Source organism: Scyliorhinus torazame, chromosome 4 (genome assembly GCF_047496885.1).
Source record: "Scyliorhinus torazame isolate Kashiwa2021f chromosome 4, sScyTor2.1, whole genome shotgun sequence".
NCBI lineage: Eukaryota > Metazoa > Chordata > Chondrichthyes > Carcharhiniformes > Scyliorhinidae > Scyliorhinus > Scyliorhinus torazame.
In genome coordinates this window covers 311,857,921-311,885,316 of record NC_092710.1, presented here as the reverse complement: position 1 = coordinate 311,885,316, position 27,396 = coordinate 311,857,921, and the positions used below count along the sequence as shown (strand labels likewise).

Below are 27,396 nucleotides of genomic sequence, written 5' to 3'. Positions count from 1 at the left end.
TGCTCAGTACTGCTTCCCTAGCAATTGCAATTTCCTCTCATTTCCACCTCCTGAGTTATAGCTATTACTGAAATATTCCTTGTATCCTCTACAGTGGAGACGGAAGAAAAATATTTGTTTCTTTCATCCGTCATTTTCTTCTTATCTACTATTAACTCCCTATTGTCTCTCTAGGGGACCAACATCCGCTTTACTTGCTCTTTTCCTTTTTAAGTACGTGTAGAAACTCTTGCTATCGATTTTTACATCTCTAGCTAGCTTCCTCTTGTACTCTAATGTTTTTCTCACCTTTAACCTTTTAGTCATTTTCTGCTGGCTAATGTAACGCCCCTATTTAAGAAGGGAGAGAGGCAAAAGACAGGAAGTTATAGAGGATCAGGGATTATGGGGAGAAGGCAGGATCAGAAAAATATCAGCCATGATTGAATGGCGGAGCAGACCCGATGGGCCGAGAGGCCTAATTCTGCTCCTATGTCTTATGGTATAGTCCTGAAGATTTTAGGCTATTTGATATCAGAATTCTGATCATTTTCCTCCTTTTTAAATGCGGAATGATCTTGTGATATATTTATATGGACATGTTTAAGAACAAAAGTGGTCTTTAAAACTGATCACTAGGGTGCTACTTAATGGCAGTTTTGAGATTGAAAGTTTAAAAAATATATAATTTTTTGTGTTGCATCAGGGCCAGAAAATACTTTGCATAAAACATTCCATGTGTCATTAGTATATTATTTACATAATGTTTTATGCATGTAAGATGCAGTTCTCTTACCCTCTGAAAACGCTCTCTGATAAACAGTATACTGCAAAGTTAATCTTGAATATAAATTTGCTGAATAATTCATTATATGATGCTGATATCTCACCTTTAAAATAATTATTTAAGTCTTATTAATAGCATACTTGTTTTACTGTGAGTCAAGCAATTGGTCTTGTGCTATTTTATAGGTGTTTCAGGGCCCGAGCATCTCAGAACCTTTTTCCAATGACACCAGAAAATCCGATCCGATCTGAACCTGGATCTCTGGGAAACCACCATAGTGTGGCTTTTGCAGCTCAAAATGGTGAGGTGTTTCAAATTACCTAGACATATTTCTTGCATTTCACCATGGGAAAGTAAAAGTTTTTAGGTTAGAAGTATCTTTATAAATCACTGATTAGGTCTCAGCTGAAATATCATATTTATTTCTGGGCACTACACTTTGGGAGTATGCTACTACCAAGTACCTCTGGCATGACCCAGCCTGATAATCACATTGTTGAAGGTAGTAGACTGGGCATTACACATGCGAGGCGGAAGTCTAATGCTGACTTAACGTTCAGCTTGCCATCTTGCACATTGGCACTGCAGTTAAAGTTGCCTCTTAACCAAACACAGCTGAAGCTGTATGATTCTTCCCCCATCATTACAATTTGAAAGGATGATTACATTTGCAGGTTATTAGCTTATTACTAACTACTCACTCTTGGAGAGTTAGTAGGAGAACTGGGTTTTTGGATGACTCCTGAACAGTTGATAAATTAGATATACTGAAAAGCCTCTGAGTACACAACTTGCTTCCAGACATGAGGCTATAATTGTAGTTTGTCTGTAACTGGAGCATCAGAGGGAGGTGAAGTAGAGGCAGCAAACAAAATTAGCTGCTTAGTGAGGCAGGAGAAGGAAGGCTCTTGGCAGGAGGTGTTACCCAGCTAGGATTATCAGGGGCCAATTTTACTTGCACCTGTGCTAGAAGCAGTGTACTTGGTGCAGGGTGTCATGGGGATTTTGTGGAGATTTGTAGGTGCCATATTTCATGTTCAGCTGTACCGTAACCACAAAGGCTTCCACTCATTTGATGTGACTTCAAACAATGTTTGCTCTAAATTGAGTGCCATATATACTCGAGTGACAGTCCATCTCATGTAAAAATTGACCCCTAATTTTTGAACAAAAAGTCCTCATGTAAAAGTCAAAACCTGAATTTCCATGGATACTCCTTTCAGTCTCTGCTCAAGAGTTTTCTGATTCTTCTGCACCAATGCTAGACTATGCAGAGTGCAATTTGCCCACTGAGATAGCAGAGAACTTTAGTAAAAGTTTAATTTCTTGTTGAAATGATGGGAGGTAAGATTGAAACAAATTATAGTCCCGTAGGCAAAGAAAAGTTTTGTTCTTGCTCCAATCCACTTCCTTGCGAGCTGTGAACATCTGAAATGGAGAGATTGTAAACCCTGTGTAGTTCTCTACTGGCTGTGTGAGCTTGAAAGCCCAGCAGGGTTCTCTGCTTGCTTTGTGAGCCATGAACATCAGTAGTTTAAAGTAAATCCCTCAAAAATATTATCCCTGAGAAAGTTGACCCCCTTAAATTTTTTGCCTAAAAATAGGTCTCAGAAATTCAACTTTTGCAAAACTGTATGTGGTAGGTGCAAGACCACCGAGCAATCGGTAATCTGCTGCACCGACTAAGAATATGCCGTGCGGATGCAATGCCCCCTTTAAGACCTGACATGAATTAAAGATATATAGAATCAAGAGGATCATAATTATGCTATCTGCAGTTTGAATGTCATAACCGATTTCCCTTTGAGAAAGAAACTGACTTCAGGATTGGCACTACAGATTCTTGGATATCCTATAATTTATACAAGACTAGCCTAGATTTTGAATAACTGCCGCCTGTTGTGAAGGTCAGATACGTTCAGGTGCCACATGATCCGTGTTCGGGCCTCAACAGTTTACACTCCATATTAATGCCTGGATGAAGGGACCAAATGTACTCTAACTATTTTGATGATGATACAAAGATCGGAGGGAAAGCAAATTGTGACGATGATAGAAAGAGTGCTAAGAGATCTAGACAAGTTAAGTGAGTGGGTGGAACTTGGGCAGATGCAATATAATGTTAAATATGTGAGGTTATCCACTTTGGTAAGAAGAATAAAAGAGCACAATATTATTTCAGTGGCGAGAGATGATAGAAAATGGTTCTGAGTGATCTGGGTATCCCTGTACATGAATCGCAAAAAATGCAGGTACAACAAGTAATTAGGAGACAAATGAAATGTTTGCCTTCATTGCAAGGTGGGTAGAGTATAAATGTAGGGAATTTCTTTTGCAGCTGTACAAATCGCACATAAGTACCCACAGTTTTGTTCTCATTATTTAAGGAGCATTACACAGAAACCAGGAGCAGGCGAAGGCCTTTGAGTGCAGAAATTTTTCCTATCTCAGTCCTAAATGGTCGACCCCGTACCTTGAGACTGTGTCTCCTGGTTCTAGATTCCTCAACCAGGGAAAACATCCTCCATGCATCTAGTCTGTCCAACCCTGTTAGAAATTTGTATGTTTCAATCAGAACTGTAGTGAGTAAATTTAAGGCGGAGTTAGATAGATTTTTAATTGGTAATGGGTTGAAGGGTTATGGAGAACGAGCAGTACGATGGAAATAAGACCAGGATGAGATCAGCCATGATTGAATGGTGGAGCAAACTCAATGGGCCGAACGGCCTAATTCTGCTCCTATATCTTATAAACTTATGAACTCCTCTCATTCTTCTACACTCTAGTGAAAACATGCCCAGGTGAACCAATCCCGGTATCAGCCTAGTGAACCTTCACTGCATTCCCTCTATGGCAAATATGTCCTTTCTTGGATAGGGCAACCAAAATTGCATGCAGTATTCTAGTTGTGGTCTCACCAAGGCCCTATACAACTGCAGCAAGTCGACTCTACTTCTGAACTCAAATCCTCTTGCAATTAAGACCAACATAACCATTTGCCTTCCTAATTGCTTGCCGCACTTGCGTCTCCACTGAGCCCTTGGTATATCCACACCCCAATATATCACCATTTAAATAATTTGCTTCCTTTCTGCTTTTCACACCAAAACGTATAGCTTTACATTTAGCCACATTATACTGCACCTGCCATGTATTTGCCCACTTATTTAACTTGCCTCATACAGGCATTGGAAACAGTACAGAAAAGGTTTGCTATGTTGATTGCTAGGATGAAGTGATTGTTTTACAAGGAAAGGTTTAGCAAGTTGGGTCTATACTCACTGGATTTTAGAAGAATGGAAGGTGATCTTATTGAAGCAGGTAAGATTCTGAGGGGCCTTGACTGTAGGTGCTAAGAGGATGTTTGTAGTGGAATCTGGAACCCGGGAGCACAGTTTCAGAATACGAGATTTCCCGCTTAAGATGGAGATGAGGAATTTATTTTCTCGGAGGGATGTTAATCTTAGGAATTTTTTTCTGTAGAGAGCAGTGGAGGCTGGATCATTGAATATACGCAAGGCTGAGTTAAACAGATGTTTGATAGGCTACAATCCAATCAGCCATCATCATCTGTTACGGCAGAGCAGGATCAATGGGCTGAATAATCTTCTACTCCTATTTTTTTATGAGGAGATCTTGGTATTTTCTTATTTAGGAGGAATTGTGACAAATGGTCGAGTATATGTAATTGTACAATTCTGCACATTAGCATTTAATTTAATTGTGTTATATATGTTCAGACTTTCGACATGAACCATTGGAAAATTCTCAGTTCATCAGTCAAGAATTGTCACCTTTGAATACATTTGGTATGAATACAAAGCCTATGGGTTTGGAGACAGCTCCCAAATCTCAGGTAACCATTTTTATTGTCATCTTCAGTTATGTACTAATGTTAGGTAATGTAATATGAGCTTATCACTGTTCATTATTCGCTGTCAGAATTACATGATAAATTGCTTCATTGTCATGTCTTCAGAGAACAATGCTATGTTTTTATAGACCCTGAAACAGTTGGAGGGTAGCTAATGTAACCCCACTTTTTAAAAAGGGAGGCAGCGAGAAAAGAGGAAATTATAGACGAGTCAACTTGACATATATACTGGAGTCCATTCTATAAGGTTTAATAGCACAGCACTTGGTAAACAGTAGCAGGATCAGACAGTCAGCATGGATTTATGAAAGGGAAATCATCTTTGACAAATCTACTCGAAGTCTTCGAGGGTGCAACCAGTGGAGTTGATGAGGGGGGCCATAGATGTGGTTTATTTGGATCTTAAGAAGGCTTTTGGCAAAGTCCCACATAAGAGATTAGCGTATAAAATTAATGTGCATGGGGTTGGGGTGCTGTATTGAGATGGATAGAAAAATGATTGTAGGCAGGAAACCAAGAGTAGGAATAAACAGGTATTTTTCCAAATGGCAGGCATTGATTAGTAGGGTACCGCAGGGGTCAGTGCTGGGTGCCAGCTATTCACAATATGTATTAATGATTTAGATGAGGGAACCAAATTTTCAGATGACACAAAACTCCGTGTGAGTTGTGAGGGGAATGCAGAGCTGCTTCATTTTGTGTCGGACAAGCTGAGTGAGTGGGCATATACATGGCAGAGGCGGTATAATGTGGATAAATAAGAACGAACAAAGAACAAAGAAAAGTACAGCACAGGAACAGGCACTTCTGCCCTCCAAGCCTGTGCCGACCATGCTGCCCATGTAAACCAAAATCTTCTACACTTCCTGGGTCCGTATCCCTCTATTCCCATCCTATTCATGTATTTGTCAAGATGCCCCTTAAATGTCACTATCGTCCCTGCTTCCATCACCTCGTCTGGCAGCGAGTTCCAGGCACCCACTGCCCTCTGTGTAAAAATAAAAATAATAAAAACTTGCCTCGCACACCTCCTCTGAACCTTGCCCCTCGCACCTTAAACCTATACCCCCTAGTAATTGACCCCTCTACCCTGGGAAAAAGCCTCTGACTATCCACTCTGTCTATGCCCCTCATAATTTTGTAGACCTCTATCAGGTCGCCCCTCAACCTCCGTCGTTCCAGTGAGAACAAACTGTGAGTTTATTCAACCGCTCCTCATAGTTAATGCCCTCCATACCAGGCAACATCCTGGTAAATCTCTTCTGCACCCTCTCTAAAGCCTCCACATCCTTCTGGTAGTGTGGCGACCAGAATTGAACACTATACTCCAAGTGTGGCCTAACTAAGGTTCTATACAGCTGCCACATGACTTGCCAATTCTTATACTCAGTGCCCTGGCCAATGAAGGCAAGCGTGCCGCATGCCTTCTTGACTACCTTCTCCACCTGTGTTGCCCCTTTCAGTGACCTGTGGACCTGTACACCTAGATCTCTCTGACTTTCAATACTCTTGAGGGTTCTACCGTTCACTGTATATTCCCTACCTGCATTAGACCTTCCAAAACGCATTACCTCACATTTGTCCGGATTAAACTCCATCTGCCATCTCTCCACCCAAGTCTCCAAACTATCTAAATCCTGCTGTATCCTCTGACAGTCCTCAACACTACCTGCAATTCCACCAACCTTTGTGTCATCTGTAAACTTACTAATCAGACCAGTTACATTTTCCTGCAAATCATTTATATATACTCTGAACAACAAAGGTCCCAGCACTGATCCCTGCAAAACACCACTAGTTGCAGTCCTCCAATTAGAAAAACACCCTTCCATTGCTACTCTCTGCCTTCTATGACCTAGCCAGTTCTGTATCCATCTTGCCAGCTCACCCCTGATCCCGTGTGACTTCACCTTTTGTACCAGTCTACCATGAGGGACCTTGTCAAAGGCCTTACTTAAGTCCATTTGACAACATCCACTGCCCTATCTGCATCAATCATCTTTGTGACCTCTTCGAAAAATTCTATCAAGTTAGTGAGACACGACCTCCCCTTCACAAAACCATGCTGCCTCTCGCTAATATGTCCATTTGCTTCCAAATGGGAGTAGATCCTGTCTCGAAGAATTCTCTCCAGTAATTTCTCTACCACTGACGTAAGGCTCACTGGCCTGTAGTTCCCGGGATTATCCTTGCTACCCTTCTTAAACAGAGGAACAACATTGGCTATTCTCCAGTCCTCCGGGTCATCACCTGAGGATCCAAAGATTTCTGTCAAGGCCACAGCAATTTCCTCTCTTGCCTCCGTCAGTATTCTGGGGTAGATCCCATCAGGCCCTGGGGACTTGTCTACCTTAATATTTTTCAAGGCGCCCAACACCTCGTCTTTTTGGATCACAATGTGACTCAGGCTATCTACACACCCTTCTCCAGACTCAACATCTACCAATTCCTTCTCTTTGGTGAATACTGATGCAAAGTATTCATTTAGTACCTCGCCCATTTCCTCTGGCTCCACAAATAGATTCCCTTGCCTATCCTTCAGTGGGCCAACCCTTTTCCTGGCTACCCTCTTGCTTTTTATGTACTTGTAAAAAGCCTTGGGATTTTCCTTAACCCAATTTGCCAATGACTTATGGAAAAAGAAGAAAAACAAGAAGACAGATTATTATCTGAATGAATACAGATTGAGAGAGGGGTATGTGCAACAAGACCTCGATGTTCTTGTACACCAGTCGCTGAAGGTAAGCATGTAGGTGCAACAGGCGGTAAAGAAGATGAGTGGTATGTCGGCCTTCATTGAGAGAGGATTCGAGTACAGGAGCAGGATGTCTAGTTGCAATAAAATTGGGCCTTAACGATACCACAGCTGGAATATTGTGTGCAGTTTTGGTCTCCTTATCTGAGGAAAGATGTTCTTGCTACAGAGGGCGTGCAGTGTAGGTTTACCAGGCTGTTTTGTGAGATGGTGGGACCGACGTATGAGGAGAGATTAAGTCAGTTAAGATTATGTCCTCTGGTGTTTAGAAGAATGAAGGGGGATCTCATAGAAACCTATAAAATACTAACAGGACTAGACAGGGTAGAAGCAAGAAGAATGTTCCTGATGGCTGGTGAATCCAGAACTGGAGTCACAGTCTAAAGTTACGGGATAAACCATTTTGATCTGAGATGAGAAGAACTTTCTTCACCCAGATAGAATTCGTTACCACAGAAAGCTTGTGACATCTATTAATTAACACCCTGTTTTGACTTTGCAACATCAGTTTGACTTTATGATGCAACACCAACATGTTCACAAATGCGTATCGATGTTCTGCGCCGCCCATTTCTATGACTGGACAATGTCATTCCAACCACTATGCCATTTTTATTAGATTGAACTGTTTTTATTTGGTTTGAAACAAGTGCATTATTCCGTTAATTCACCTGTAAGCCAATGTCGGGTTTTTTATGGCACAACCCTCCCGATTCTCTTGCATTTATATGCTTATGTTATATTTAATATGCACTTAGATTCACAGAAGTTCAAGGTTAAACAAACAACTGAAAGTGATCGCTGGCTTCATTATATCCCCCACATTAATCATGGAACTTGTGCTAGGCGTTCCGGCATCAGCAATTGCCTCAGTGATTTGACCGGGCAAGAGTTGAGAGCATTTAGTACCACTGGGCACCCCGTGAATGATTGCTGGCCTTGGTTCAGGAACCAATTCCCCATTTTGCCAATGTTCCTATGGGGTAATCAGTTCCCACTTACAATTTGTATGTGGAAATGTTAAATCCGAGGACAACCTGTGCTTGCATAAAGTACCGTTGGTTTCTCAGTAAAGTAATGATTGTTTCTGCAGAATAGGAGAAGAGGTGAGATTAGTAAGAATCTTTTGGAATCGCTTCTCGGCCTTTTGGCTAAGATGAGCGCGAGGTCGGGTGTAATGCCTGGATCTGGTATGTCTCTCTTGTGAGGACCATGAATTGGATTCAATTTGAATTGTTTTTTGGAGCAGGCAAGGAGCTGGATTAGGGCTTTGCCCCTGTTCACACTCTGAGCTTTGGCTTTGTAACTCTGATAAAGTAATAAAAATTTAAAAATAAAAAAAATTGTTTTGTATAATGTTGTAGTTTTGGTGCTTGGAGCTCCAGACTAACATCTGAAATTTTACCTGTAATTATATATTTTTTAGGATTTACATTCACAGTTATTACAGGAGAGCACACAAAATGGCTGCAATGGTGAACCATCTACTCTTCCTTCTTGTGGTACAGAGTCTAACAGCTTGTAAGTAAATGTATTTTAATGGCTGCATTATCATGGATTTGAGTATCTCTTATCGAATCTTTTCCCAGGAAAACAGTCCAAACTTCTCTAATCTATCCACGTAACTGAAGCTCTTAATCCTTCTTGTGAATCTTTTTCTGCACCTCTGCTAATGCTTTCACACCTTTCTTAATGTGTGGTGCTCAGGACTGTTCTATTGTTGAGGCCAAACCAGTGTCCTCTATACATGTTGCATACAGCTTCCTTGGCTTTTTTCTCTATGCCCCAATTGATAAAGCCCAAGATGCAATATCCTTTTTTAAATTGCTCTCTCAACCTGCCCTACCTCTTCAATAATTTCTGCTCTTAAGACATCCAGGTCCTTGTGCTCCAATCTTTTGTTTTATTGTCCCTCCACATCTCCCTACCAAAATGAATCATTTCAGTTCTCAGCATTTAATTTCCTCTGCCAGTTCCACCAATTTGCCTAGGACATTTTGAAGCTCTACATTATTCTCCTCGCAGTTCACCATACTTCGTAGTTTTGTTTCATCCACAAATTTTGAAACTATGCCCTGTATGCTAAAGTCTTAGTCATCCATATGAAGGTGCTAGTGAGGTGAGGAACAGGGAGAGAGTGCAGATAAACACGAGGCTGCAGGGATGGTGTAGGAGGGAGGGTTTCAGGTATGTGGGTAATTGGAGCACATTCTGGGGAAGGTGGAACCTGTATGGACAGGATGGTTTGCACCTGAACCAGAGGGGCAATATCCTGGGAAATTTGCTATGGCTCTTCGGGAGGGTTTAAACTAATTTGTCAGGGGGCTAAGAAAATGAGCTGTAGTCCAGAAGCCAGTGTCGAGAGTAGTGAGGTACTGAGGAGGTTATCAACGCCGCAGTAGTGCACCGGCAGACAGAAAGGTGGGTTGAAGTGTGTCTACTTCAATACAAGGAACATCTGGAATTAGGTAGGTGAACTTGGAGTGTGGATTGGTACTTGGGACTACGATGTTGTGGCCATTACGGAAACATGGTTAGAACAGGGACAGGAATGGTTGTTGGAAGTTCCGGGGTATAGATGTTTCAGTAAGAGTAGGGAAGGTGGTAAAAGAGGTGGAGGAGTAGCATTGTTAATCGAGGATAGTTTAACGGCTGCAGAAAGGCAATTTGAAGGGGATCTGCCTACTGAGGTAATATGGGCCGAAGTTAGAAATAGGAAAGGAGTGGTCACATTGTTAGGAGTTTTCTATAGGCCCCCAAATAGTAATAGAGATGTGGAGGACGAAATTGCAAAACAGATTATGGATAGGTGTGGAGGTCTCAGGGTAGTTGTCATGGGTGACTTTAACTTTCCAAATATTGATTGGAACCTCTATAGGTCGAACAGTTCGGATGGGGCAGTTTTTGTACAGTGTGTGCAGGAGGGTTTCCTGACACAATATGTGGATAGGCCGACAAGAGGGGGGGCCACATTGGATTTGGTACTGGGTAATGAACCGGGCCAAGTGTTAGATTTGTTTGTGGGAGAGCACTTTGGAGATAGCGACCACAATTCAGTGTCTTTCACTATTGCAATGGAGAGCGATAGGGCCATACGGCAGGGCAAGTTTTATAATTGGGGGAGGGGTAATTATGATGCGATTAGGCAAGAATTAGGGAGCATAAGATGGGAACAGAAACTGTCAGGGAAAGGCACAAATGAAAAGTGGAGCTTGTTCAAGGAACAAATACTGCGTGTCATTGATAGGCATGTCCCTGTCAGGCAGGGAGGAAATGGACGTGTGAGGGAACCATGGTTCACAAAAGAGGTTGAATGTCTTGTCAAGAGGAAAAAGGAAGAGTATGTAAGGATGAGAAAACAAGGTGCAGTAGGGTCGCTTGAGGGTTACAACGTAGCAAGGAATGAGCTGAAAAAAGGGCTTGGGAGAGCTAGGAGGGGGCATGAGAAGTCCTTGGCGGGTTGGATCAAGGAAAACCCCAAGGCTTTTTACTCTTATGTGAGAAATAAAAGAATGACCAGGGTGAGGGTAGGACCGGTGAAGGACAGTAGTGGGAACTTGTGCATGGAGTCAGAAGAAATAGGAGAGGTGTTGAATGAATACTTTTCTTCAGTGTTCACAAAGGAGAGGGGCCACGTTTTTGAGGATGAGTGTGTGATACAGGCGGGTAGGTTGGAGGAGGTATATGTTCTGAGGAAGGATGTATTAGCAGTTTTGAAAAACTTTAGGGCCGACAAGTCCCCTGGGCCAGATGGGATATACCCAAGGATTCTTTGGGAGGCAAGGGATGAGATTGCAGAGCCTTTGGCTTTGATCTTTGGGTCCTCGCTGTCCACGGGGATAGTGCCAGAGGACTGGAGAGTGGCGAATGTTGTTCCTCTGTTCAAGAAGGGAGTCGGAATGACCATGCTAATAATAGGCCAGTTAGTCTTACTTCGGTGGTCAGGAAGATAATCGAAAAGGTCCTGAAGGATAGGATTTATGTCCATTTGGAAAAATGCAGCTTAATCCGGGATAGTCAACACTGATTCGTGAAGGGTAAGTCTTGCCTCACAAATTTGATTGAATTCTTTGAGGAGGTAACTAAGTGTGTAGATGAAGGTAGAGCAGTTGATGTTGTATACATGGATTTTAGTAAGGCGTTTGATAAGGTTCCCCATGGTCGTCTCATGAAGAAAGTAAGGAGGTATGGGATAGAGGGAAATTTGGCCAATTGGATAAGTAGCTGGCTACCACATAGAAGACAGAGGGTGGTGGTGAATGGAAAATTTTCAGACTGGAGACCAGTTATCAGCGGTGTATCACACGGATCAGTGCTGGGTCCTCCTGCTATTTGTGATTTTTATCAATGACTTGGAGGAGGGGGCTGAAGGGTGGGTCAGTAAATTTGCTGATGACCCCAAGATTGGTGGAGTAGTGGATGAGGTGGAGGGCTGTTGTAGGCTGCAAAGAGACATTGATAGGATGCAGAGCTGGGCCGAAAAATGGCAGATGGAATTTAACCCTGATAAGTGCGAGGTGATTCATTTTGGTAGAAAAAATTTGAATGCGGATTACAGGGTCAACGGCAGGGTTCTGAGGAATGTGGAGGAACAGAGAGATCTTGGGGTTTATGTCCACAGATCTCTGAAGGTTGCCACTCGAGTGGATAGAGCTGTGAAGAAGACTTTGTGTGTTAGCGTTTATTAGCAGTGGGCTTGAGTTTAAGAGCTGCAGGGTTATGCTGCAACTATACATGACCCTGGTGAGACCACATTTGGAGTATTGTGTGCAGTTCTGGTCACCTCATTATCGGAAGGATGTGGAAGCATTGAAAAGGGTGCAAAGGAGATTTACCAGGATGCTGCCTGGTTTGCAGGATAGGTCTTATGAGGAAAGGTTGAGGGAGCTAGGGCTTTTCTCTTTGGAGCGGAGGAGGATGAGTGGCGACTTAATAGAGGTTTATAAGACAATGAGGAGGATAGATAGAGTGGACGTTCAGAGACTATTTCCTCGGGTGGATGTAGCTGTTACAAGGGGGCATAACTATAAGATTCAGGGTGGGAGATATAGGAGAGATGTCCGAGGTAGGTTCTTTACTCAGAGAGTGGTTAGGGTGTGGAATGGACTGCCTGCTGTGATAGTGGAGTCAGACACTTTTTAGGAACTTTCAAGCGGTTATTGGATAGGCACATGGAGCACACCAGAATGACAGGGAGTGGGCTAGCTTGATCTTGGTTTCGGACAATGCTCGGCACAACATCGTGGGCCGAAGGGCCTGTTCTGTGCTGTTCTTGTCTATGTCTATAAATCAGAAAGCGGAGGAATCCTAGCACCGATTATTGGGGAACTCCATGATAAACCTTCCTCTACTAACCAACCGCTACTATGTGTTTCCTGTTTTCAGCCAAATTTCACATGTATTGGTTGCAGGAAATGCTTATCTGTTTCTGGCGAATGAACATTGGTTAATTTTGTTTATCTATAGATGCTAGCTAACCTGTTGAGCATTTCTAATGCTTTTGTTTTTCTTTATGCACTGTTCTAAATCCAGCCGAGTCTTGGATGATTCTTAACTTCCTCCAGATCAATATCAGGAAAAGCAAGCCCATTCTCTCTGACTGCTGCCACAAATTGTACACACTTACCACCAATTCCCTCACCATTCATCCAAGTCTACTTCTACTGATCAATGTTCATAGGCATAGAAGCAAACTTGTTTATATTGAAAGCTATTTGTTGGTCTCACTTTCCCCCATTTCTCCAGACCAGCACAGTGAGTAGTTTATGATAAACAATGCTTGTATAAATTTGGAACGATCATACTGAAACACTTCAACGTACTTCATTGAATAAACTATAATGAATTACAAGAACTCGGAGCACCAAAACATTACAGTTTAGCTTAACTAATATTTGCTTATCTAACGTGATGTCTTCTATTTAGAATTTATGTGTGGCTGTGGATAATCTGCATGTGGAATGATTTTGTTAACCAATTCAAAAATTATATAATTTCTATTATCCGTTTAGAATTTCAAATGCATCCAAGCTTGTGCATCAAAATGAAAGCCATGGTGAAAGTCAGGAAGCACCTGGAGAACTGCAGCAAATCATCATGTACCATAAAGATGTTCTATATTCTGGAGATAAAGAGACGTGTTTTGAAGAAATTCGAGCAAAGGAACACATTGCGCGAAGCGAACAAAAAGAAAAGGAGAAATTGAGTATGTTTTATTTTCATTATAACTCGTAGCCAGTCCACCGGAATTACTGAAGTTTTCCAGCTTTTGCTTGCCTGCCTGATAGTGCGGCCTGTCGTCTGTTCATTGATAACCGCATTGCTAAAGTCAAGACTTTATAAAACTATGCCTTCTAAATCTTTATTTTGAAATGGTAGCCTTCTGTGGAAAGGGAAACAAAAAAGACTTGCTATACAGTACTTTTCACAACTACTGGGCATCCCAAAAGCTTTACAGCCAATGAGATACTTTGGGTGCGGTTCAGCAACCGCGTTGTGCCTGGCACTGATTGAGCACGCCAGGTGAATAGTGGGTGAGAGCAAAATTGAGGTTTGTGCCAGGCGTGAACCATTTGCAATTCACCCGGCCCGCTCCCAATGGCGAGTTCCGAATCATGCCCAAAAGTGGTGACAATATCATGAACCCTCATTTGCATTCATTTCAATCTCATTAACAAGATTGAAGTTGAATGCAGCAACCTCTCAGGAGTTACCTGACTCCCCCAGTCATACGGGCGGCGTTCAGTGCTCCTTTTCAAAATCGGGAGCCTGGTGCAATGGCTACTGAAGGGGAAGTGAGGAAATGAGTAGCCATTTCCATTTTCTGGCATGCAGCTCCAGGGCACCTGAAAGTCAATTTCACCCCCTTTGACTGTGAGCAGCATCTAGTTTCACAGCTGAAGGCTATTTCAAATGAGGAATTAACCTTGTTAGTTGTGAGAGCACTCGCACTCCTCAACTCTCTAGTCCCTCCTTAAGGGCATGTGCCAGGGACTTCCAGTTGCGGCTATGCGGAGCTAAGCCGTACGTTCGGCACCTCCTGCTTGGAACGGACTTTTGGGCTCTTTTCAGGGCCCCCAACGGCACTTTTTCGATGTTTCCAGGTGTGGGAAGGAGTCTACAATAGCTCCCCATCAGTATATGGCTTCAACCAGGAGCGGGGCGACAAAAAAGGTGGTGGTGGACCCGAAGAAGGTGCGAGGGAAGAAGGAAAAAATGGCGGCGCGTGGAGACCAGGCAGCGTGGATGCCCAGTGGGCGGAGGAGCAGCAGGAGGTTATCCAGCGCTGCTTCAGAGAGATTAAAACGGACTTGTTAGAGCCGATGAAGGCTTCTATTCATAAGCTGCTGTAAACACAGATGGCCCAGGGGGTGGCGATCCGCGAGGCTCAAGAAAAGATCTCTGACAATGAGGACGAGATCTTGGGCCTGTCGGTAAAGGTGGAGGCGCACGAGGCGCTCCACAAGAAATGGCAGGAGCGGTTCGAGGAGATGGAGAATCGGTCGAGGCGGCAGAATCTGCGGATTCTGGGCCTCCTGGAGGGGCCGGACGTGGGGGCCTATGTGGTCACCATGCTGAACTCGCTGATGGGAGCGGGGTCCTTCCAGGGGCCCCTGGAGCTGGAAGGGGCCCATAGAGTGCTGGCGAGGAGGCCCAAGGCTAACAAGCCTCCGCGGGCAGTGCTGGTGAGGTTCCATCAGTTCGTTGATCGGGAGTGTGTGCTCAGGTGAGCCAAGAAGGAGAGGAGCAGCAGGTGTGAGAACGCGGAGGTTCGAATATACCAGGACTGGAGTGCGGAGGTGGCGAAGAGGAGGGCTGGGTACAATCGAGCCAAGGCGGCGCTGCACAGGAAGGGGGTGAAGTTTGGCATGTTGCAGCCGGCGCGACTGGGTTACATACAAAGACCGGCACCATTATTTTGAGTCTCCGGAGGAGGCATGGGCCTTTGTTCAGGCCGAGAGGTTGGACACGGATTGAGGGTCGGGATGGACGATTGGGAACTGCGGTTGATATGTTATGTTTAATTTTTAATTTTTTTTTCTCTCGGGGGGGGGGGGGGGGGGCTTTGTATTTCATAGAATTTACAGTGCAGAAGGAGGCCATTCGGCCCATCGAGTCTGCACCGGCTCTTGGAAAGAGCACCCCACCCAAGGCCAACACCTCCACCCCATCCCTATAACCAGTAACCCCACCCAACACTAAGGGCAATTTTGGACACTAAGGACAATTTATCATGGCCAATCCACCTAACCTGCACATCTTTGGGTTGTGGGAGGAAACCGGAGCATCCGGAGGAAACCCACGCACACACTGGGAGGATGTGCAGACTCCACACAGACAGTGACCCAAGCCGGAATCGAACCTGGGACCCTGGAGCTGTGAAGCAATTGTGCTATCCACAATGCTACCGTGCTGCTCCGGGTTTCTTTTTCTCTGTGTTTTTCTCTTTCGGGTTGGTGAGGGTGGCTGGGGCGGGTTGGGCACGGTTTTGGTTGGGTTGGTTGGGGGTCTCTTGGAGGGGGGTAGGTAAACGGAACAGGGGTGGTGGCCGGCGGTGAGATGAGGCCCCGCAGAGGAGGGGAAGGTCCAAGTCGGGTGAGGGGACTGGGCCTGTAAAAGGAGCTGCGTCAGAGGTGGCGGGGCCGGGTAGGTGGAAAGCGCGGATTTTTTCCCGCGCTGAAGACTGGAGGGGCCGGGGCAGGGAAGCGAGGGTTGTTTCCCGCGCTTAGAACGGAAGGGGGAGGAGGGAGAGCATATGGATGGGGAATGGGAGAGGAGGGTGTGCCACACAATAGGAGGAGTCGAAGGAGCGGCCGGGGTCAGCAGGAGTCAGCTGACTTGCGGAAGTGCAATGGGGGGAGTAAATCAGCTAGGGTGGGTCCTAGTTTGGTGGGGGGGAAATTGAGTTGCTGCTGCTATGGTCAAGGAGGAGCTGGAGCGAGTGGGGGGGTCGAGACGGGGGTATGCCGCTGTGGGGAACGGGCCGGGTGTGGGGTGCGGGCGCGTGGCTGGCCGAGGAGGGGTCATGGCTAGTCGGTGGGGGAGGGGGGCGGGTAGTCCCTTGACCCGGCTGATAACCTGGAATGTAAGGGGACTGAATGGGCCGGTTAAGCGGGCCCACGTGTTCGCGCACCTGAAGGGGCTCAAGGTGGATGTGGTTATGCTTCAGGAGACACACCTGAAGGTGGCAGACCAGGTAGGATTGAGGAAAGGGTGGGGAGGTCAGGTGTTTCACTCGGGGCTAGATACCAAAAATTGAGGGGTGGCGATCTTGGTGGGAAAGAAGGTGTCATTCGAGGCGTCGAGCATTGTGGCAGATAATGGCGGTAGGTTCATAATGGTAAGTGGTAAGTTGCAGGGAGAGAGGGTGGTACTGGTCTCTGTGTATGCCCCGAACTGGGATGATGCGGGTTTTATGTGGCGTATGTTGGGTCGGATCCCAGACTTTGAAGTGGGGGGCCTGATAATGGGGAGAGACTTTAACATGGTGCTGGATCCGGCACTGGATCGCTCCAGGTCTATGGCGGGTAGGAAGCCGGCGGCGGCTAGAGTGCTGAGGGGGTTTATGGACCAGATGGGAGGGCTGGACCCTTGGAGATTTGCAAGGCCGGGGGCTAGGGAATTTTCATTCTTCTCACATGTCCATGAGGCTTATTCCCGAATCAACGTTTTCGCTTTGAGTAGGGCGCTGATAGCGAGAGTAGAGGATACTGAGTATTCGGCAATAGCCATTTCGGACCACGCCCTGCATTGGGTGGACTTGGAGATGAGGGAGGAGAGGGACCAGCGCCCGCTGTGGCGCTTGGAGGTGGAGCTGTTGGCGGACGAGGAGGTGAGCGAGCAGGTCCGAGGAAGTATAGAGAGGTACTTGGTGTCCAATGACAACGGGGAGGTCTGAGTGGGGATGGTATGGGAGGCACTGAAGGCGGTGGTGAGGGGAGAGCTGATTTCCATTAGGGCCCACAAGGAGAGGAGGGAGAGGCTGGTGGGGGAGATGGTGAGGGTAGACTGGAGGTATGCGGAGGAGCCCGAGGAAGCATTGTTGAGGAAGAGGTGTAGCCTCCAGGCCGAATTCGACCTGGTGACCACCAGGAAGGCGGAGGTGCAGTGGAGGAAGGCCCAGGGGGCGATTTAAGAGTATGGGCAAACGGCAAGCCGGATGCTGGCGCATCAGCTTCGGAAGCGGGACGCAGCTAGGGAGATCGGGGGAGTTGAGGACAGGGGAGGGAATGTTGTGTGGAGTGGGGTTAGCATCAATGGGGTCTTCAGGGACTTTTGCGAGGAATTGTACAGATCCGAGCCCCCACAGGTGGAGGGAGGGATGGGCTGCTTCCTGGACCAATTGAGGTTTCCAAAGGTGGAAGGGGGACTGGTGGCGGGTTTGGGGGCCCCGATTGGGCTGGAGGAGCTGATCAAAGGGATAGGAAGCATGCAGGCGGGGAAGGCACCGGGGCCAGACGGTTTCCCGGTCGAATTCTATAAAAAATATATAGATCTGTCGGGCCAGCTGTTAGTCAGGACCTTTAATGAGGCGGGGGGGGGACTTTGCATCCGACAATGTCCCGGGCACTGATCTCCTTGATCCTGAAGCGGGACAAGGATCCCCTGCAATGTGGGTGTTACAGACCGATTTCCTTGCTAAATGTAGATGCCAAGGTGCTGGCGAAGGTCTTAGCCACGAGGATTGAGGATTGTGTGCCGCATATCATCCATGAAGACCAGACCGGGTTTGTGAAGGGGAGACAGTTGAACGCGACTGTGCGGAGGCTTTTGAACGTTATCATGATGCCAGCGAGGGAGGGGGAGGCGGAGATAGTGGTGGCGATGGACGCTGAGAAAGCCTTCGATAGGGTAGAGGGGGGGTACCTGTGGGAGGTGCTGAAGAGGTTCGGGTTTGGGGAGGGGTTTGTCAGGTGGGTTAGGCTGTTGTATGATGTCCCAATGGCGAGTGTGGCCACAAACAGGAGGAGGTCCGAGTACTTTCAGTTGCACTGAGGGACGAGTCAGGGGTGTCCCTTGTCCCCCCTGCTCTTCGCACTGGCGAGTGAACCCCTGGCTATGGCATTGAGGGAGTCAAGGAACTGGAGGGGGTTGGTGCGGGGTGGGGAGGAGCATAGGGTGTCACTTTATGCGGACTACTTGATGCTGTATGTGGCGGACCCGGTGGGAGGAATGCCGGAGATAATGAGGATTCTTAGGGATTTCGGGGACTTTTTGGGGTACAAGCTCAACATGGGGCAGAGCGAGCTGTTCGTAGTTGATCCTGGGGACCAGGAGAGGGGGAATGGCGAGCTCTCACTAAAAAGGGCGGAGAGGAGCTTCAGGTATTTGGGGGTCCAGGTGGCCAGGAGCTGGGGGGCCCTGCATAGGCTTAATTTTACAAGGCTGGTGGAGCAAATGGAGGAGGAGTTCAAGAGGTGGGACGCGTTGCCACTGTCCTTGGCGGGTAGGGTGCAGTCAATCAAAATGGCGGTGCTTCCAAGGTTTTTGTTCCTGTTCCAGTGCCACCCCGTGTTTATCCCGAAGGCTTTTTTCAGGCGGGTTAACAGGAGCATAATGGGGTTTGTGTGGGCGCGAGGGACTCCGAGGGTGAGAAGGGTGTTCCTGGAGCAGAGTAGAGATAGGGGGGGCTGGCTCTGCCCAACCTCTGTGGGTACTACTGGGCTGCCAATGCGACGATGATGCGCAAGTGGGTGATGGAGGGGGGGGCTGCATGGAAGAGGCTGGAGACGGCGTCTTGTGTGGGTACGAGTCTGGGGGCGCTGGCAACGGCGCTGCTACCGCTCCCTACAAGGAGGTATACCACGAGCCCGGTAGTGGCAGCTGCCCTCAAACTTTGTGGGCAGTGGAGGCGGCACAGGGGGGAAGTTGGGGCCTCGGTGTGGACCCGATTACGGTGGAACCACCGGTTTGCCCCAGGAAGAACGGGTGGAGGGTTTGCTGGGTGGCACAGGGCAGGAATAGGAAAGTTGGGGGACCTGTTTGTGGACGGGAAGTTTGCGAGCCTGGGGGAGCTGGAGGAGAAGTATGGACTCCCCTCGGGGAACACCTTCAGGTACTTGCAGGTAAGGGCGTTTGCCAGACGGCAGGTGGTGGAATTCCCGCGGCTACTGCCACACACAGTACAGGACAGGGTGTTATTGGGAGGGTGGGTGGGAGTGGGGAAGATCTCAGAAACCTACCAGGTGATGCAGGAGGAGGAGGAGGAGGCCTTGGTGGTGGAGTTGGAGGAGAAGTATGGGCTCCCCCCCCGGGGAACACCTTCAGGTACTTGCAGGTAAGGGCGTTTGCCAGACGGCAGGTGGTGGAATTCCCGCGGCTACTGCCACACACAGTACAGGACAGGGTGCTATTGGGAGGGTGGGTGGGAGTGGGGAAGATCTCGGAAACCTACCAGGTGATGCAGGAGGAGGAGGCCTCGGTGGTGGAGTTGAAAGGTAAGTGGGAGGAGGAGTTGGGAGAGGAGATCGAAGAGGGGACGTGGGCAGATGCCCTAGGGAGGGTGAACTCTTCCTCTTCATGCGCGAGGCTCAGCCTCATACAGTTTAAGGTGCTGCACAGGGCACACATGACCGGGACAAGGATGAGTCGGTTTTTTGGGGGTGAGGACAGGTGTGTTAGGTACTCGGGGAGCCCAGCAAACTACACCGACATGTTCTGGGCATGCCCAGCGCTGGAGGAATTTTGGAAGGGTGTAGCGAGGACGGTGTCGAGGGTGGTAGGATCCAGGGTCAGACCGGGCTGGGGGCTCGCAATATTTGGGGTGGCAGAGGAGCCGGGAGTGCAAGAGGCGAAAGAGGCCGGAATTCTGGCCTTTGCGTCCCTGGTAGTCCAGTGAAGGATTCTTCTTCAGTGGAAAGATGCGAGGCCCCCAAGCGTGGAATCCTGGATCAGTGATATGGCAGGGTTCATTAAGTTGGAGAGGGTGAAATTCGCCTTGAGAGGGTCGGTACAAGGGTTCTTTCGGCGGTGGCAACCGTTCTTAAGACTTCCTGGCAGAACGATAGACATTGGTCAATGGCAAGCAGCAGCTCGGGGGGCGGGGGGTACTTTATTTTTTTTTCTGTTATTTACACTGAAAATGTTAATTCATTATTTATGTACAGGGGGGGTGGGGGGTTATGGGGGGGTTGCTTTTCTAGATTGTGTTTTGTACTTAACCCTGTTCTTTTTTTTTCATTTTGTTATTGATATTTTATGAAAACCTTTAATAAAAATTATTTTAAATAAAAAAGGGCTTGTGCCATGCCTCAGAGGATAATTGGTGCATTGCATGTCCAGCAAACTTTGATATAGAACATAGTACATAGAACGATACAGCGCAGTACAGGCCCTTCGGCCCACGATGTTGCACCGAAACAAAATCCATCTAACCTACACTATGCCATTATCATCCATATGTTTATCCAATAAACTTTTAAATGCCCTCCATGTTGGCGAGTTCACTACTGTTGCAGGTAGGGCATTCCACGGCCTCACCACTCTTTGCGTAAAGAACCTACCTCTGACCTCTGTCCTATATCTATTACCCCTCAGTTTAAAGCTATGTCCCCTCGTGCCAGCCATTTCCTATCTGAACAGTTTGCCTTTAGCGTAAGCACCATAGAGCCAGCAGCCAACAATCAAACATTAAAGGGCAGCGCTTCACCACTGGATCTTCTTGCTGCCAAAGGTTAAGTGTGTGGATGATTGGAGAGTGACTGAGCATAGTTTCCCTAATGTTCCCGGCAGAGGACATGGGGCTCCTGATGTGGCCAAAAGTGAGTGTGCAGATCAATGTCTGTCAGCACAACTGGCTCGCTGGATGGCACTCCGAGAAGGTGGGACACTAAAGGGCGGGGGAGGTTTGAGGATTTGAGTGCCCCGGGAAGGAAACCCTAACTCATTGTCGGTATCTCTCCTTCCAGATTCAGCTATATTTGCTGGAGTCGATCTGGCGGTGGCTGTCTTTTTGTTGCTTCTGGCAGCCAAGGTAGGCAGATGCGTAGAAAGCAGCAACAACACAGGCTGGCGGCGCCCCCCCCCCCCCCCCCCCCCCCCACCCCCCGCCCCCATGTGCAGGAGGTCACCAAATAGCCTGAAGACCTAGCCACCCATCAGGTTGAGGGGGCCCCAGAAGGGGAGGCCAGTGACGGCTCAAAGCCTACAAGCCGTGTTGGTCATTCAATGAGATGACGGACACTATGTGCCAAAGAAGACTGCGCCTCAGCAGGGAGACAATGCGGCACCTGTGCCATCATGTCTTCGCGGACATGACAACCTGTGGAGGGGGAGGAGGAGGAGGACACCCGCTCCGATGGCCCTGAAGGGCTCTGCAACCCTACGTTTTCATGCCACTGGGTCATTCCAGGGCTTGAGCAGGGACTTGTGTGGCATATCACAATCTTCCGCCCAGAAGTGCATCGGGGAGTTGACGGATGCTCTGTTTTCCCAGGCATCAGACTATATCACCTTTGAGCTGGGCCAGGCCCTCCAAGATGCCCGGGCTGCAGGATTTTCTGCCATCACCTGGATGCCCCAGGTCCAGGGGGAGGGGCAGCGTCACCCTGCGAACACCAAGGCATCAGGGAGTGCCCTATATTAACAGGAAAAGGTTCCACTCCCTGAATGTCCAAATTCGGTGTGACCACCCAGGATCATGTACATGTGTGCCTTCTATCCTGGGAACGTGTGTGACCGCTACATCCTGGGGCACCCATCGATCCCCGGTGTCTTTGAGGACCACCCGGGATGACGGGTTGTCTTGTGGAGGACGAGGGATACATGCTGAGATCATGGCTAATGATGCCAATGCGCAGGCCTGAGATCAGTTATTATGTGGCCCACGCTGATATACATGCTCTTGCTGAGCGGTGCATCAGGCTGCTGAAATTGAGGTTCCGATGACTTAACCGTCTGATGGTGCCTTGCAGCACACCCCTTGGAGGGTTTCGTCTTGTGGCCTGCTGTGCCCTCCATTATCTGACATAGCAGATATGCTGGAGGAGGCAGGGTAACATGCAGCCCCGTCTGAGGAGGAACATGAGGCAGTGCAGCAGGACAAACCAGAGGATGGAGGACAGACGGTGGAAAGGCCCTCATCGTCTCCAGATTCTCATAGGACGAGGCTGGGTCCGTCAACTCAACCTCCGCCTGCTCTCCCATTTCCTCCCTCCTCTCCATCACACCTCTCTTCCCTGACCACCCTGTTCCCTTCTCCAAGGGGCCATGTAACATCACTGCAGTGTGATGAACCAGTGTTGGCACAGACACCATACAAGGGAGAGTGATAACATGCTGTGAGGAAGGCTATGGTGCTCCTCCGTTTCTGCTGAAGTCTGACTCCTATCTTTCTGCTGACAGAACGCACACGCCCATCCTCTAAACGGGGGCTTTTGATCTTTGACCACTGCCTGTGGATCGTAGGGCAACGGGGTGAGGGTTAACGTGACCGAGGCTTCACATGTATGAGGTGTGACGTATTTTTAATAATGAACGTTTTGCTGTGACAGATTTCCATTCCCCCTAGCTGTGGATGGTGACCTCACCAATGTTCACCCGGGGCTCATCACTCTTGCTCTTCTGTGGTCTAGTGCTATGTCTAGTTATGCCCCAGGATGCACATCAGATGTGGAGGCAGCCTGCTACCTTCTGTGCCCTGTGGCCTTTGATACGGACGTCCTCTGGAGGGCCAGGAGTGGGGGGGGGGAGAGGGGGGGGGGGGGCGACTTACTGGTGCCAGTGACGTCGCTGTACCATCCTGTTCTACCCACTGCCCTTGTGATACGCTGGTGTTAGGGGGGAGGATGTTTAGAAGAACTGGAGGCAGCCATAGTCTCTTTGGTGGTATGCCCTGTGTTGGCCTCCAGCACTTCCTTCTCCATGACGATGCCCATAGAGCCTTGGAGGACTCCATGGGATGGAAGGGCAGCTGGGGTGAGCTTCAGAGACCTCGAGTTATCTGACACTGCCAGTCCCCATTGTCTGCATCATGGTGTTGATGCCCTCAGTGATGTTTCTCAGTGACTGGGCCATGCTCTGCAGTGTCTTGGCAATGTCCACCTGCGTCTGGGACACGTCCCTCAGTGAACAGGACATGATGGTGAGGCCCTCAACTATGGTCGTCACAGACTGATCCATGCCTTGGGACACCAGCACTCAAGACGCACACGTTGTGCTTCAGGTTTTCCATTGTGTTCACTACCCTAGCAGTGTTGGCTTTGGTGCACGTATTGTCGACACTATCTCCTGCACTTGCAGTCTTTGGGACACTTCTAACTGGCCTTGCAGTCGATGGAATGTCACTGACACCCCCTCCTGAATCTGACCACTATGGCCTATCATCTGCATCAGTTCTGGGAGAACTTTGTCCAGAGGCTGGGCATCTGGCTGGGACCCAACTGTGTTCTGGGATCCAGCAGACCGTTGGATGTTCCTGTGTCCACCTGATGTGCATCAGCAACTGTATGGTGCTCACCAAATTGTGCCCCAGAAGCCTGTTCACTGATGTTGCCCACTAATGTCTCTGCACTGGTGGAAGGTGAGGGTGAAAGCATTTGTATCCTCTGAGCACTCCTCCGAAGTGTTCGCTTGGTTGGCAGAGGTGGACCGACTGCGAATGGCCCAGCCTCATCAGATGCTGATGTGGTCTGAGAGGGAAGGATCGTTTTGCCTGACATAAACAACTCACTTGAGTCAGGTCATCTGGTGTAGGGGCAGTGGATCCTCGCCTCTCAGGCGCAGGCCAGCCTCTTTGTCGGTGACTGCTCTTTATTCGAGCAACCCCGTGATTTCCAGGGCCTTTTCCTCTTTGGGGGTGAGGAGTCAAATTTCTGGAATTCCCCCCCCCCCCACACACACACACCCCATCTTGGCCCTTTCCTATTTATTATGTGCTATCTTTTCCTGCGAGGACTAAGAGAGGGTGTTGTGAGCCGCATGCTTGATGGGTCAGGGTAGTCTATAGCCAGTGGCATGTGTGGGCACCACACATGGACGTGAAAGGGTTGTGCTGGTGGATGCCAGCTGGTTCTGAGAAACAAGCACAAAGATCGGATGTGAGGAGGATGAGAGATGTCAGCCAGTGGATTGGGGGGAGGGGGGGGTCGGAATTTGAGGGGTGGCAAGCAGAACTGATGCCAGGAGAGAGGTAGTAACTTGCTGTTGCAGCTCTTTGGAGGTCATTGGTCATCTTCCAACATTGAACGGTGGTCCTCCTTGTCATGCTGCCCGCACTGACAGCCACTGTCACCCATTGCGGCATTGCTGGCCCTGCTGTTGGTCCTCCGACTCCCTCGGGCAACAGGGTGCCCCATCTCTCATCCACAGCATTGAGAAGCATTGTGAGGTCAGCATACCCAAAGAGCGGAGCAGGTCTGTGCACTGCTATGCTTGTGTGTTGACTGGGCGTACTTAGAAGCAGCTCCCACTTGTTAGCTTTGAGCTGCTGAGGCACGAGTCAGGTGAACCAGATGGCTAGTGAGCCAGTAATGTTGAGAATCTCGTGGGGGCTAATTATTTGCACTAAGTGCCGTTACATACATGCCATGATCTCGCCAACACGGCCATCGCAGAACACCCTGCCAAACCCACACAAATCTGGGGCGACATTCTCCGACCCCCCGCCGAGTCGGAGAATCGCCGGGGGCTGGCGTGAATCCCGCCCTGGCCGGTTGCCGAAGTCTCCGGCACCAGATATTCGGCGGGGGCGGGAATCGCATCGCGCCGCGCCTGTTGGCGGGCCCCCCCCCCGGCTCGATTCTCTGGCCCGGATGGGCCGAAGTCCCGCCGATAAATTGCCTGTCCCGTCGGCGTAAATTGAACCACCTACCTTACCGGCGGGACAAGGCGGCGCGGGCGGGCTCCGGGGTCCTGGGTGGGGCGCGGGGCGATCGGACCCCGGGGGTGCCCCCACGGTGGCCTGGCCCGTGATCGGGGCCCACTGATCCGCGGGCGGGCCTGTGTCGTGGGGGCACTCTTTCCCTTCTGCCTCTGCCACGGTCTCCACCATGGCGGAGGTGGAAGAGACTCCCTCCACTGCGCATGCGTGGGAAACTGTCAGCGGCCGCTGACGCTCCCGCGCATGCGTCGCCCGGAGATGTCATTTCCGCACCAGCTGGCGGGGCAACAAAGGCCGTTTCCGCCAGCTGGCGGGCGGAAATTCCTCCAGCATCGGCCTAGCCCCTCAATGTTGGGGCTTGGCCCCCAAAGATGCGGAGCATTCCGCACCTTTGGGGCGGCGCGATGCCCGTCTGATTGGCACCGTTTTGGGCGCCAGTCGGCGGACATCGCGCCGTTTCCGGAGAATTTCGCCCCTGGACTTTGAAAATTTTCCATTGAATAGTGCCCTTTGGTTGTCATGCAGGAAACGCAGCAGCTAATTTGCAGACAGCAGACTGCCATAATCTTGAATAATCTGTTTGTTGTGTTGACTGAGGGATAAATGTTGACCACGGCACCAGGGATAACTCATCTTCTCTCCTTTGGAATAGTGCCATGGAACCTTTTACATCCACCTGAGGAGGCAGATGAAACTTTGGGTTAACATCTAATTCAAAAGATAGAATCTCTGACAGTCTCTTCTTGCCTAAAAGCACACGGATGTCTTAAAACATAAAAGCTTGCCTTTAAAAATGAAAGCTTATCCTATTTCAATGTTTTCTGAAGATTTGGTCCCTCGAATAAAGGCAAATGTTTTCTAAAGATTTAGTCCCTCGAATAAAGGCAAAGTACTGCAGATGCTGGGGACCTGAAATAAAAACAAAAATTAATTGATCTTGGTCAATAAATATTGATTTGACTCCACATCCACAGCCTTTTTTGGGAGGGAACTTTCAGATTTCAATTATGATTTATGAAGGGTTGCTTCCTGATTTCGCTCCAAAATGGCATCGCTTGAATACTTCAAATAGGTACTCAATCTTTAGAGCAACCAGCTTTTATATAGATAATGTGTTCCAATAGAGTCTTGGGAAGCTCTGGTCATTTTATGAGCTTTCTATCTAAAATCTTGGATTTTGCTTTCTTGAAGAGAAAGGGTCAAGTGTTTAATTGAATTATCTCGTCGGCCTTTTGCAATTGTTAAGTTTATGATGAAAATGCTCCTTTTTGTCCTTTATAAGTGGTTTGAATTTTGCAACAGCCATCAAATTCTGTTAGAAATTCTGATCGTGTGTTATCACCTGGGCTAACATTTTTATATAAAAATCTGTTGCCTTTTTAACTATTCAGATGGTAATTCAATTTTTTTTCTCTAAATTGAAGAGGAGATGGTCAAAACCGCCAAGGCTGATGAGATAAGGTCACTGGAACAGAAACTGGATCAACTGAGAGTGCAACTGAGGTTAACTCTGGACCGGGAGCAGGAAATGCTGAAGGTGAGATCTGTCTACCTGTACAGATGACACCTACCTGATATTTTGAAAATCTTGAATATTTTGCACACACTATTTAAAAATGCAGTTCACATATTTTGGAATTGTTTGATACAAGATAAACCCACATAATTTTAATCAAGTTTGACCTGGATCACATGGTTACCTACTTTTCCTTTCAATTCTGCAACCTGAAAAATGTGATATTTGGTTTGAGGTGCTCAGATGGGGAGTTTGTGCATTGCACTGCAGTTCTGTTTTCACATTTTCAAAGAATTATGTTTGGAATTATAGCTTTTCCTAATTTAAGTGGGTGGTTACTGTTGCTTCAGCTGTGTAGTGTGTTGCTGCTGCATTGAAGGACCTTCCATTTAGTTAAGTTGCGCCTTCTCTTCCCGGATTTGAGACCATCTGCACCCATGTATGAATAAAGAACAGATTTGTCACACCCATCCTTGCAAAAACAAAAGAAAATGCACAGAAACCCAGATCTACGAGGAGTTACAGGCATTTTGCATAATGCAACAAAACCCCACACCCTGGCCAAGACAGGTCCACAATTCTAACAAAGGGAGAGAAAGAGAGGACCATTAACAGTGTGTTCAAGTTATGGTCAGGCCCACTGCCCTTCCAAGGCAGAAAGAAAAAG

General features: G+C 48.0%; 1 protein-coding gene across 6 annotated transcripts in view; it reads left to right on the top strand.

The window, feature by feature from the left end:
• The window catches only part of bub1 (BUB1 mitotic checkpoint serine/threonine kinase), a 128,808-nt gene that overhangs the window by 25,337 nt on the left and 76,075 nt on the right, over window positions 1-27,396 (top strand). For all 6 annotated transcript variants that reach the window (XM_072500068.1, XM_072500071.1, XM_072500069.1 and 3 more), the window contains 5 exons: window positions 952-1,067; window positions 4,507-4,622; window positions 8,822-8,916; window positions 13,407-13,600; window positions 26,638-26,750. In XM_072500068.1, the coding sequence (XP_072356169.1) occupies window positions 952-1,067; window positions 4,507-4,622; window positions 8,822-8,916; window positions 13,407-13,600; window positions 26,638-26,750 (634 nt within the window). The remainder of the gene's footprint in view (window positions 1-951; window positions 1,068-4,506; window positions 4,623-8,821; window positions 8,917-13,406; window positions 13,601-26,637; window positions 26,751-27,396) is intronic.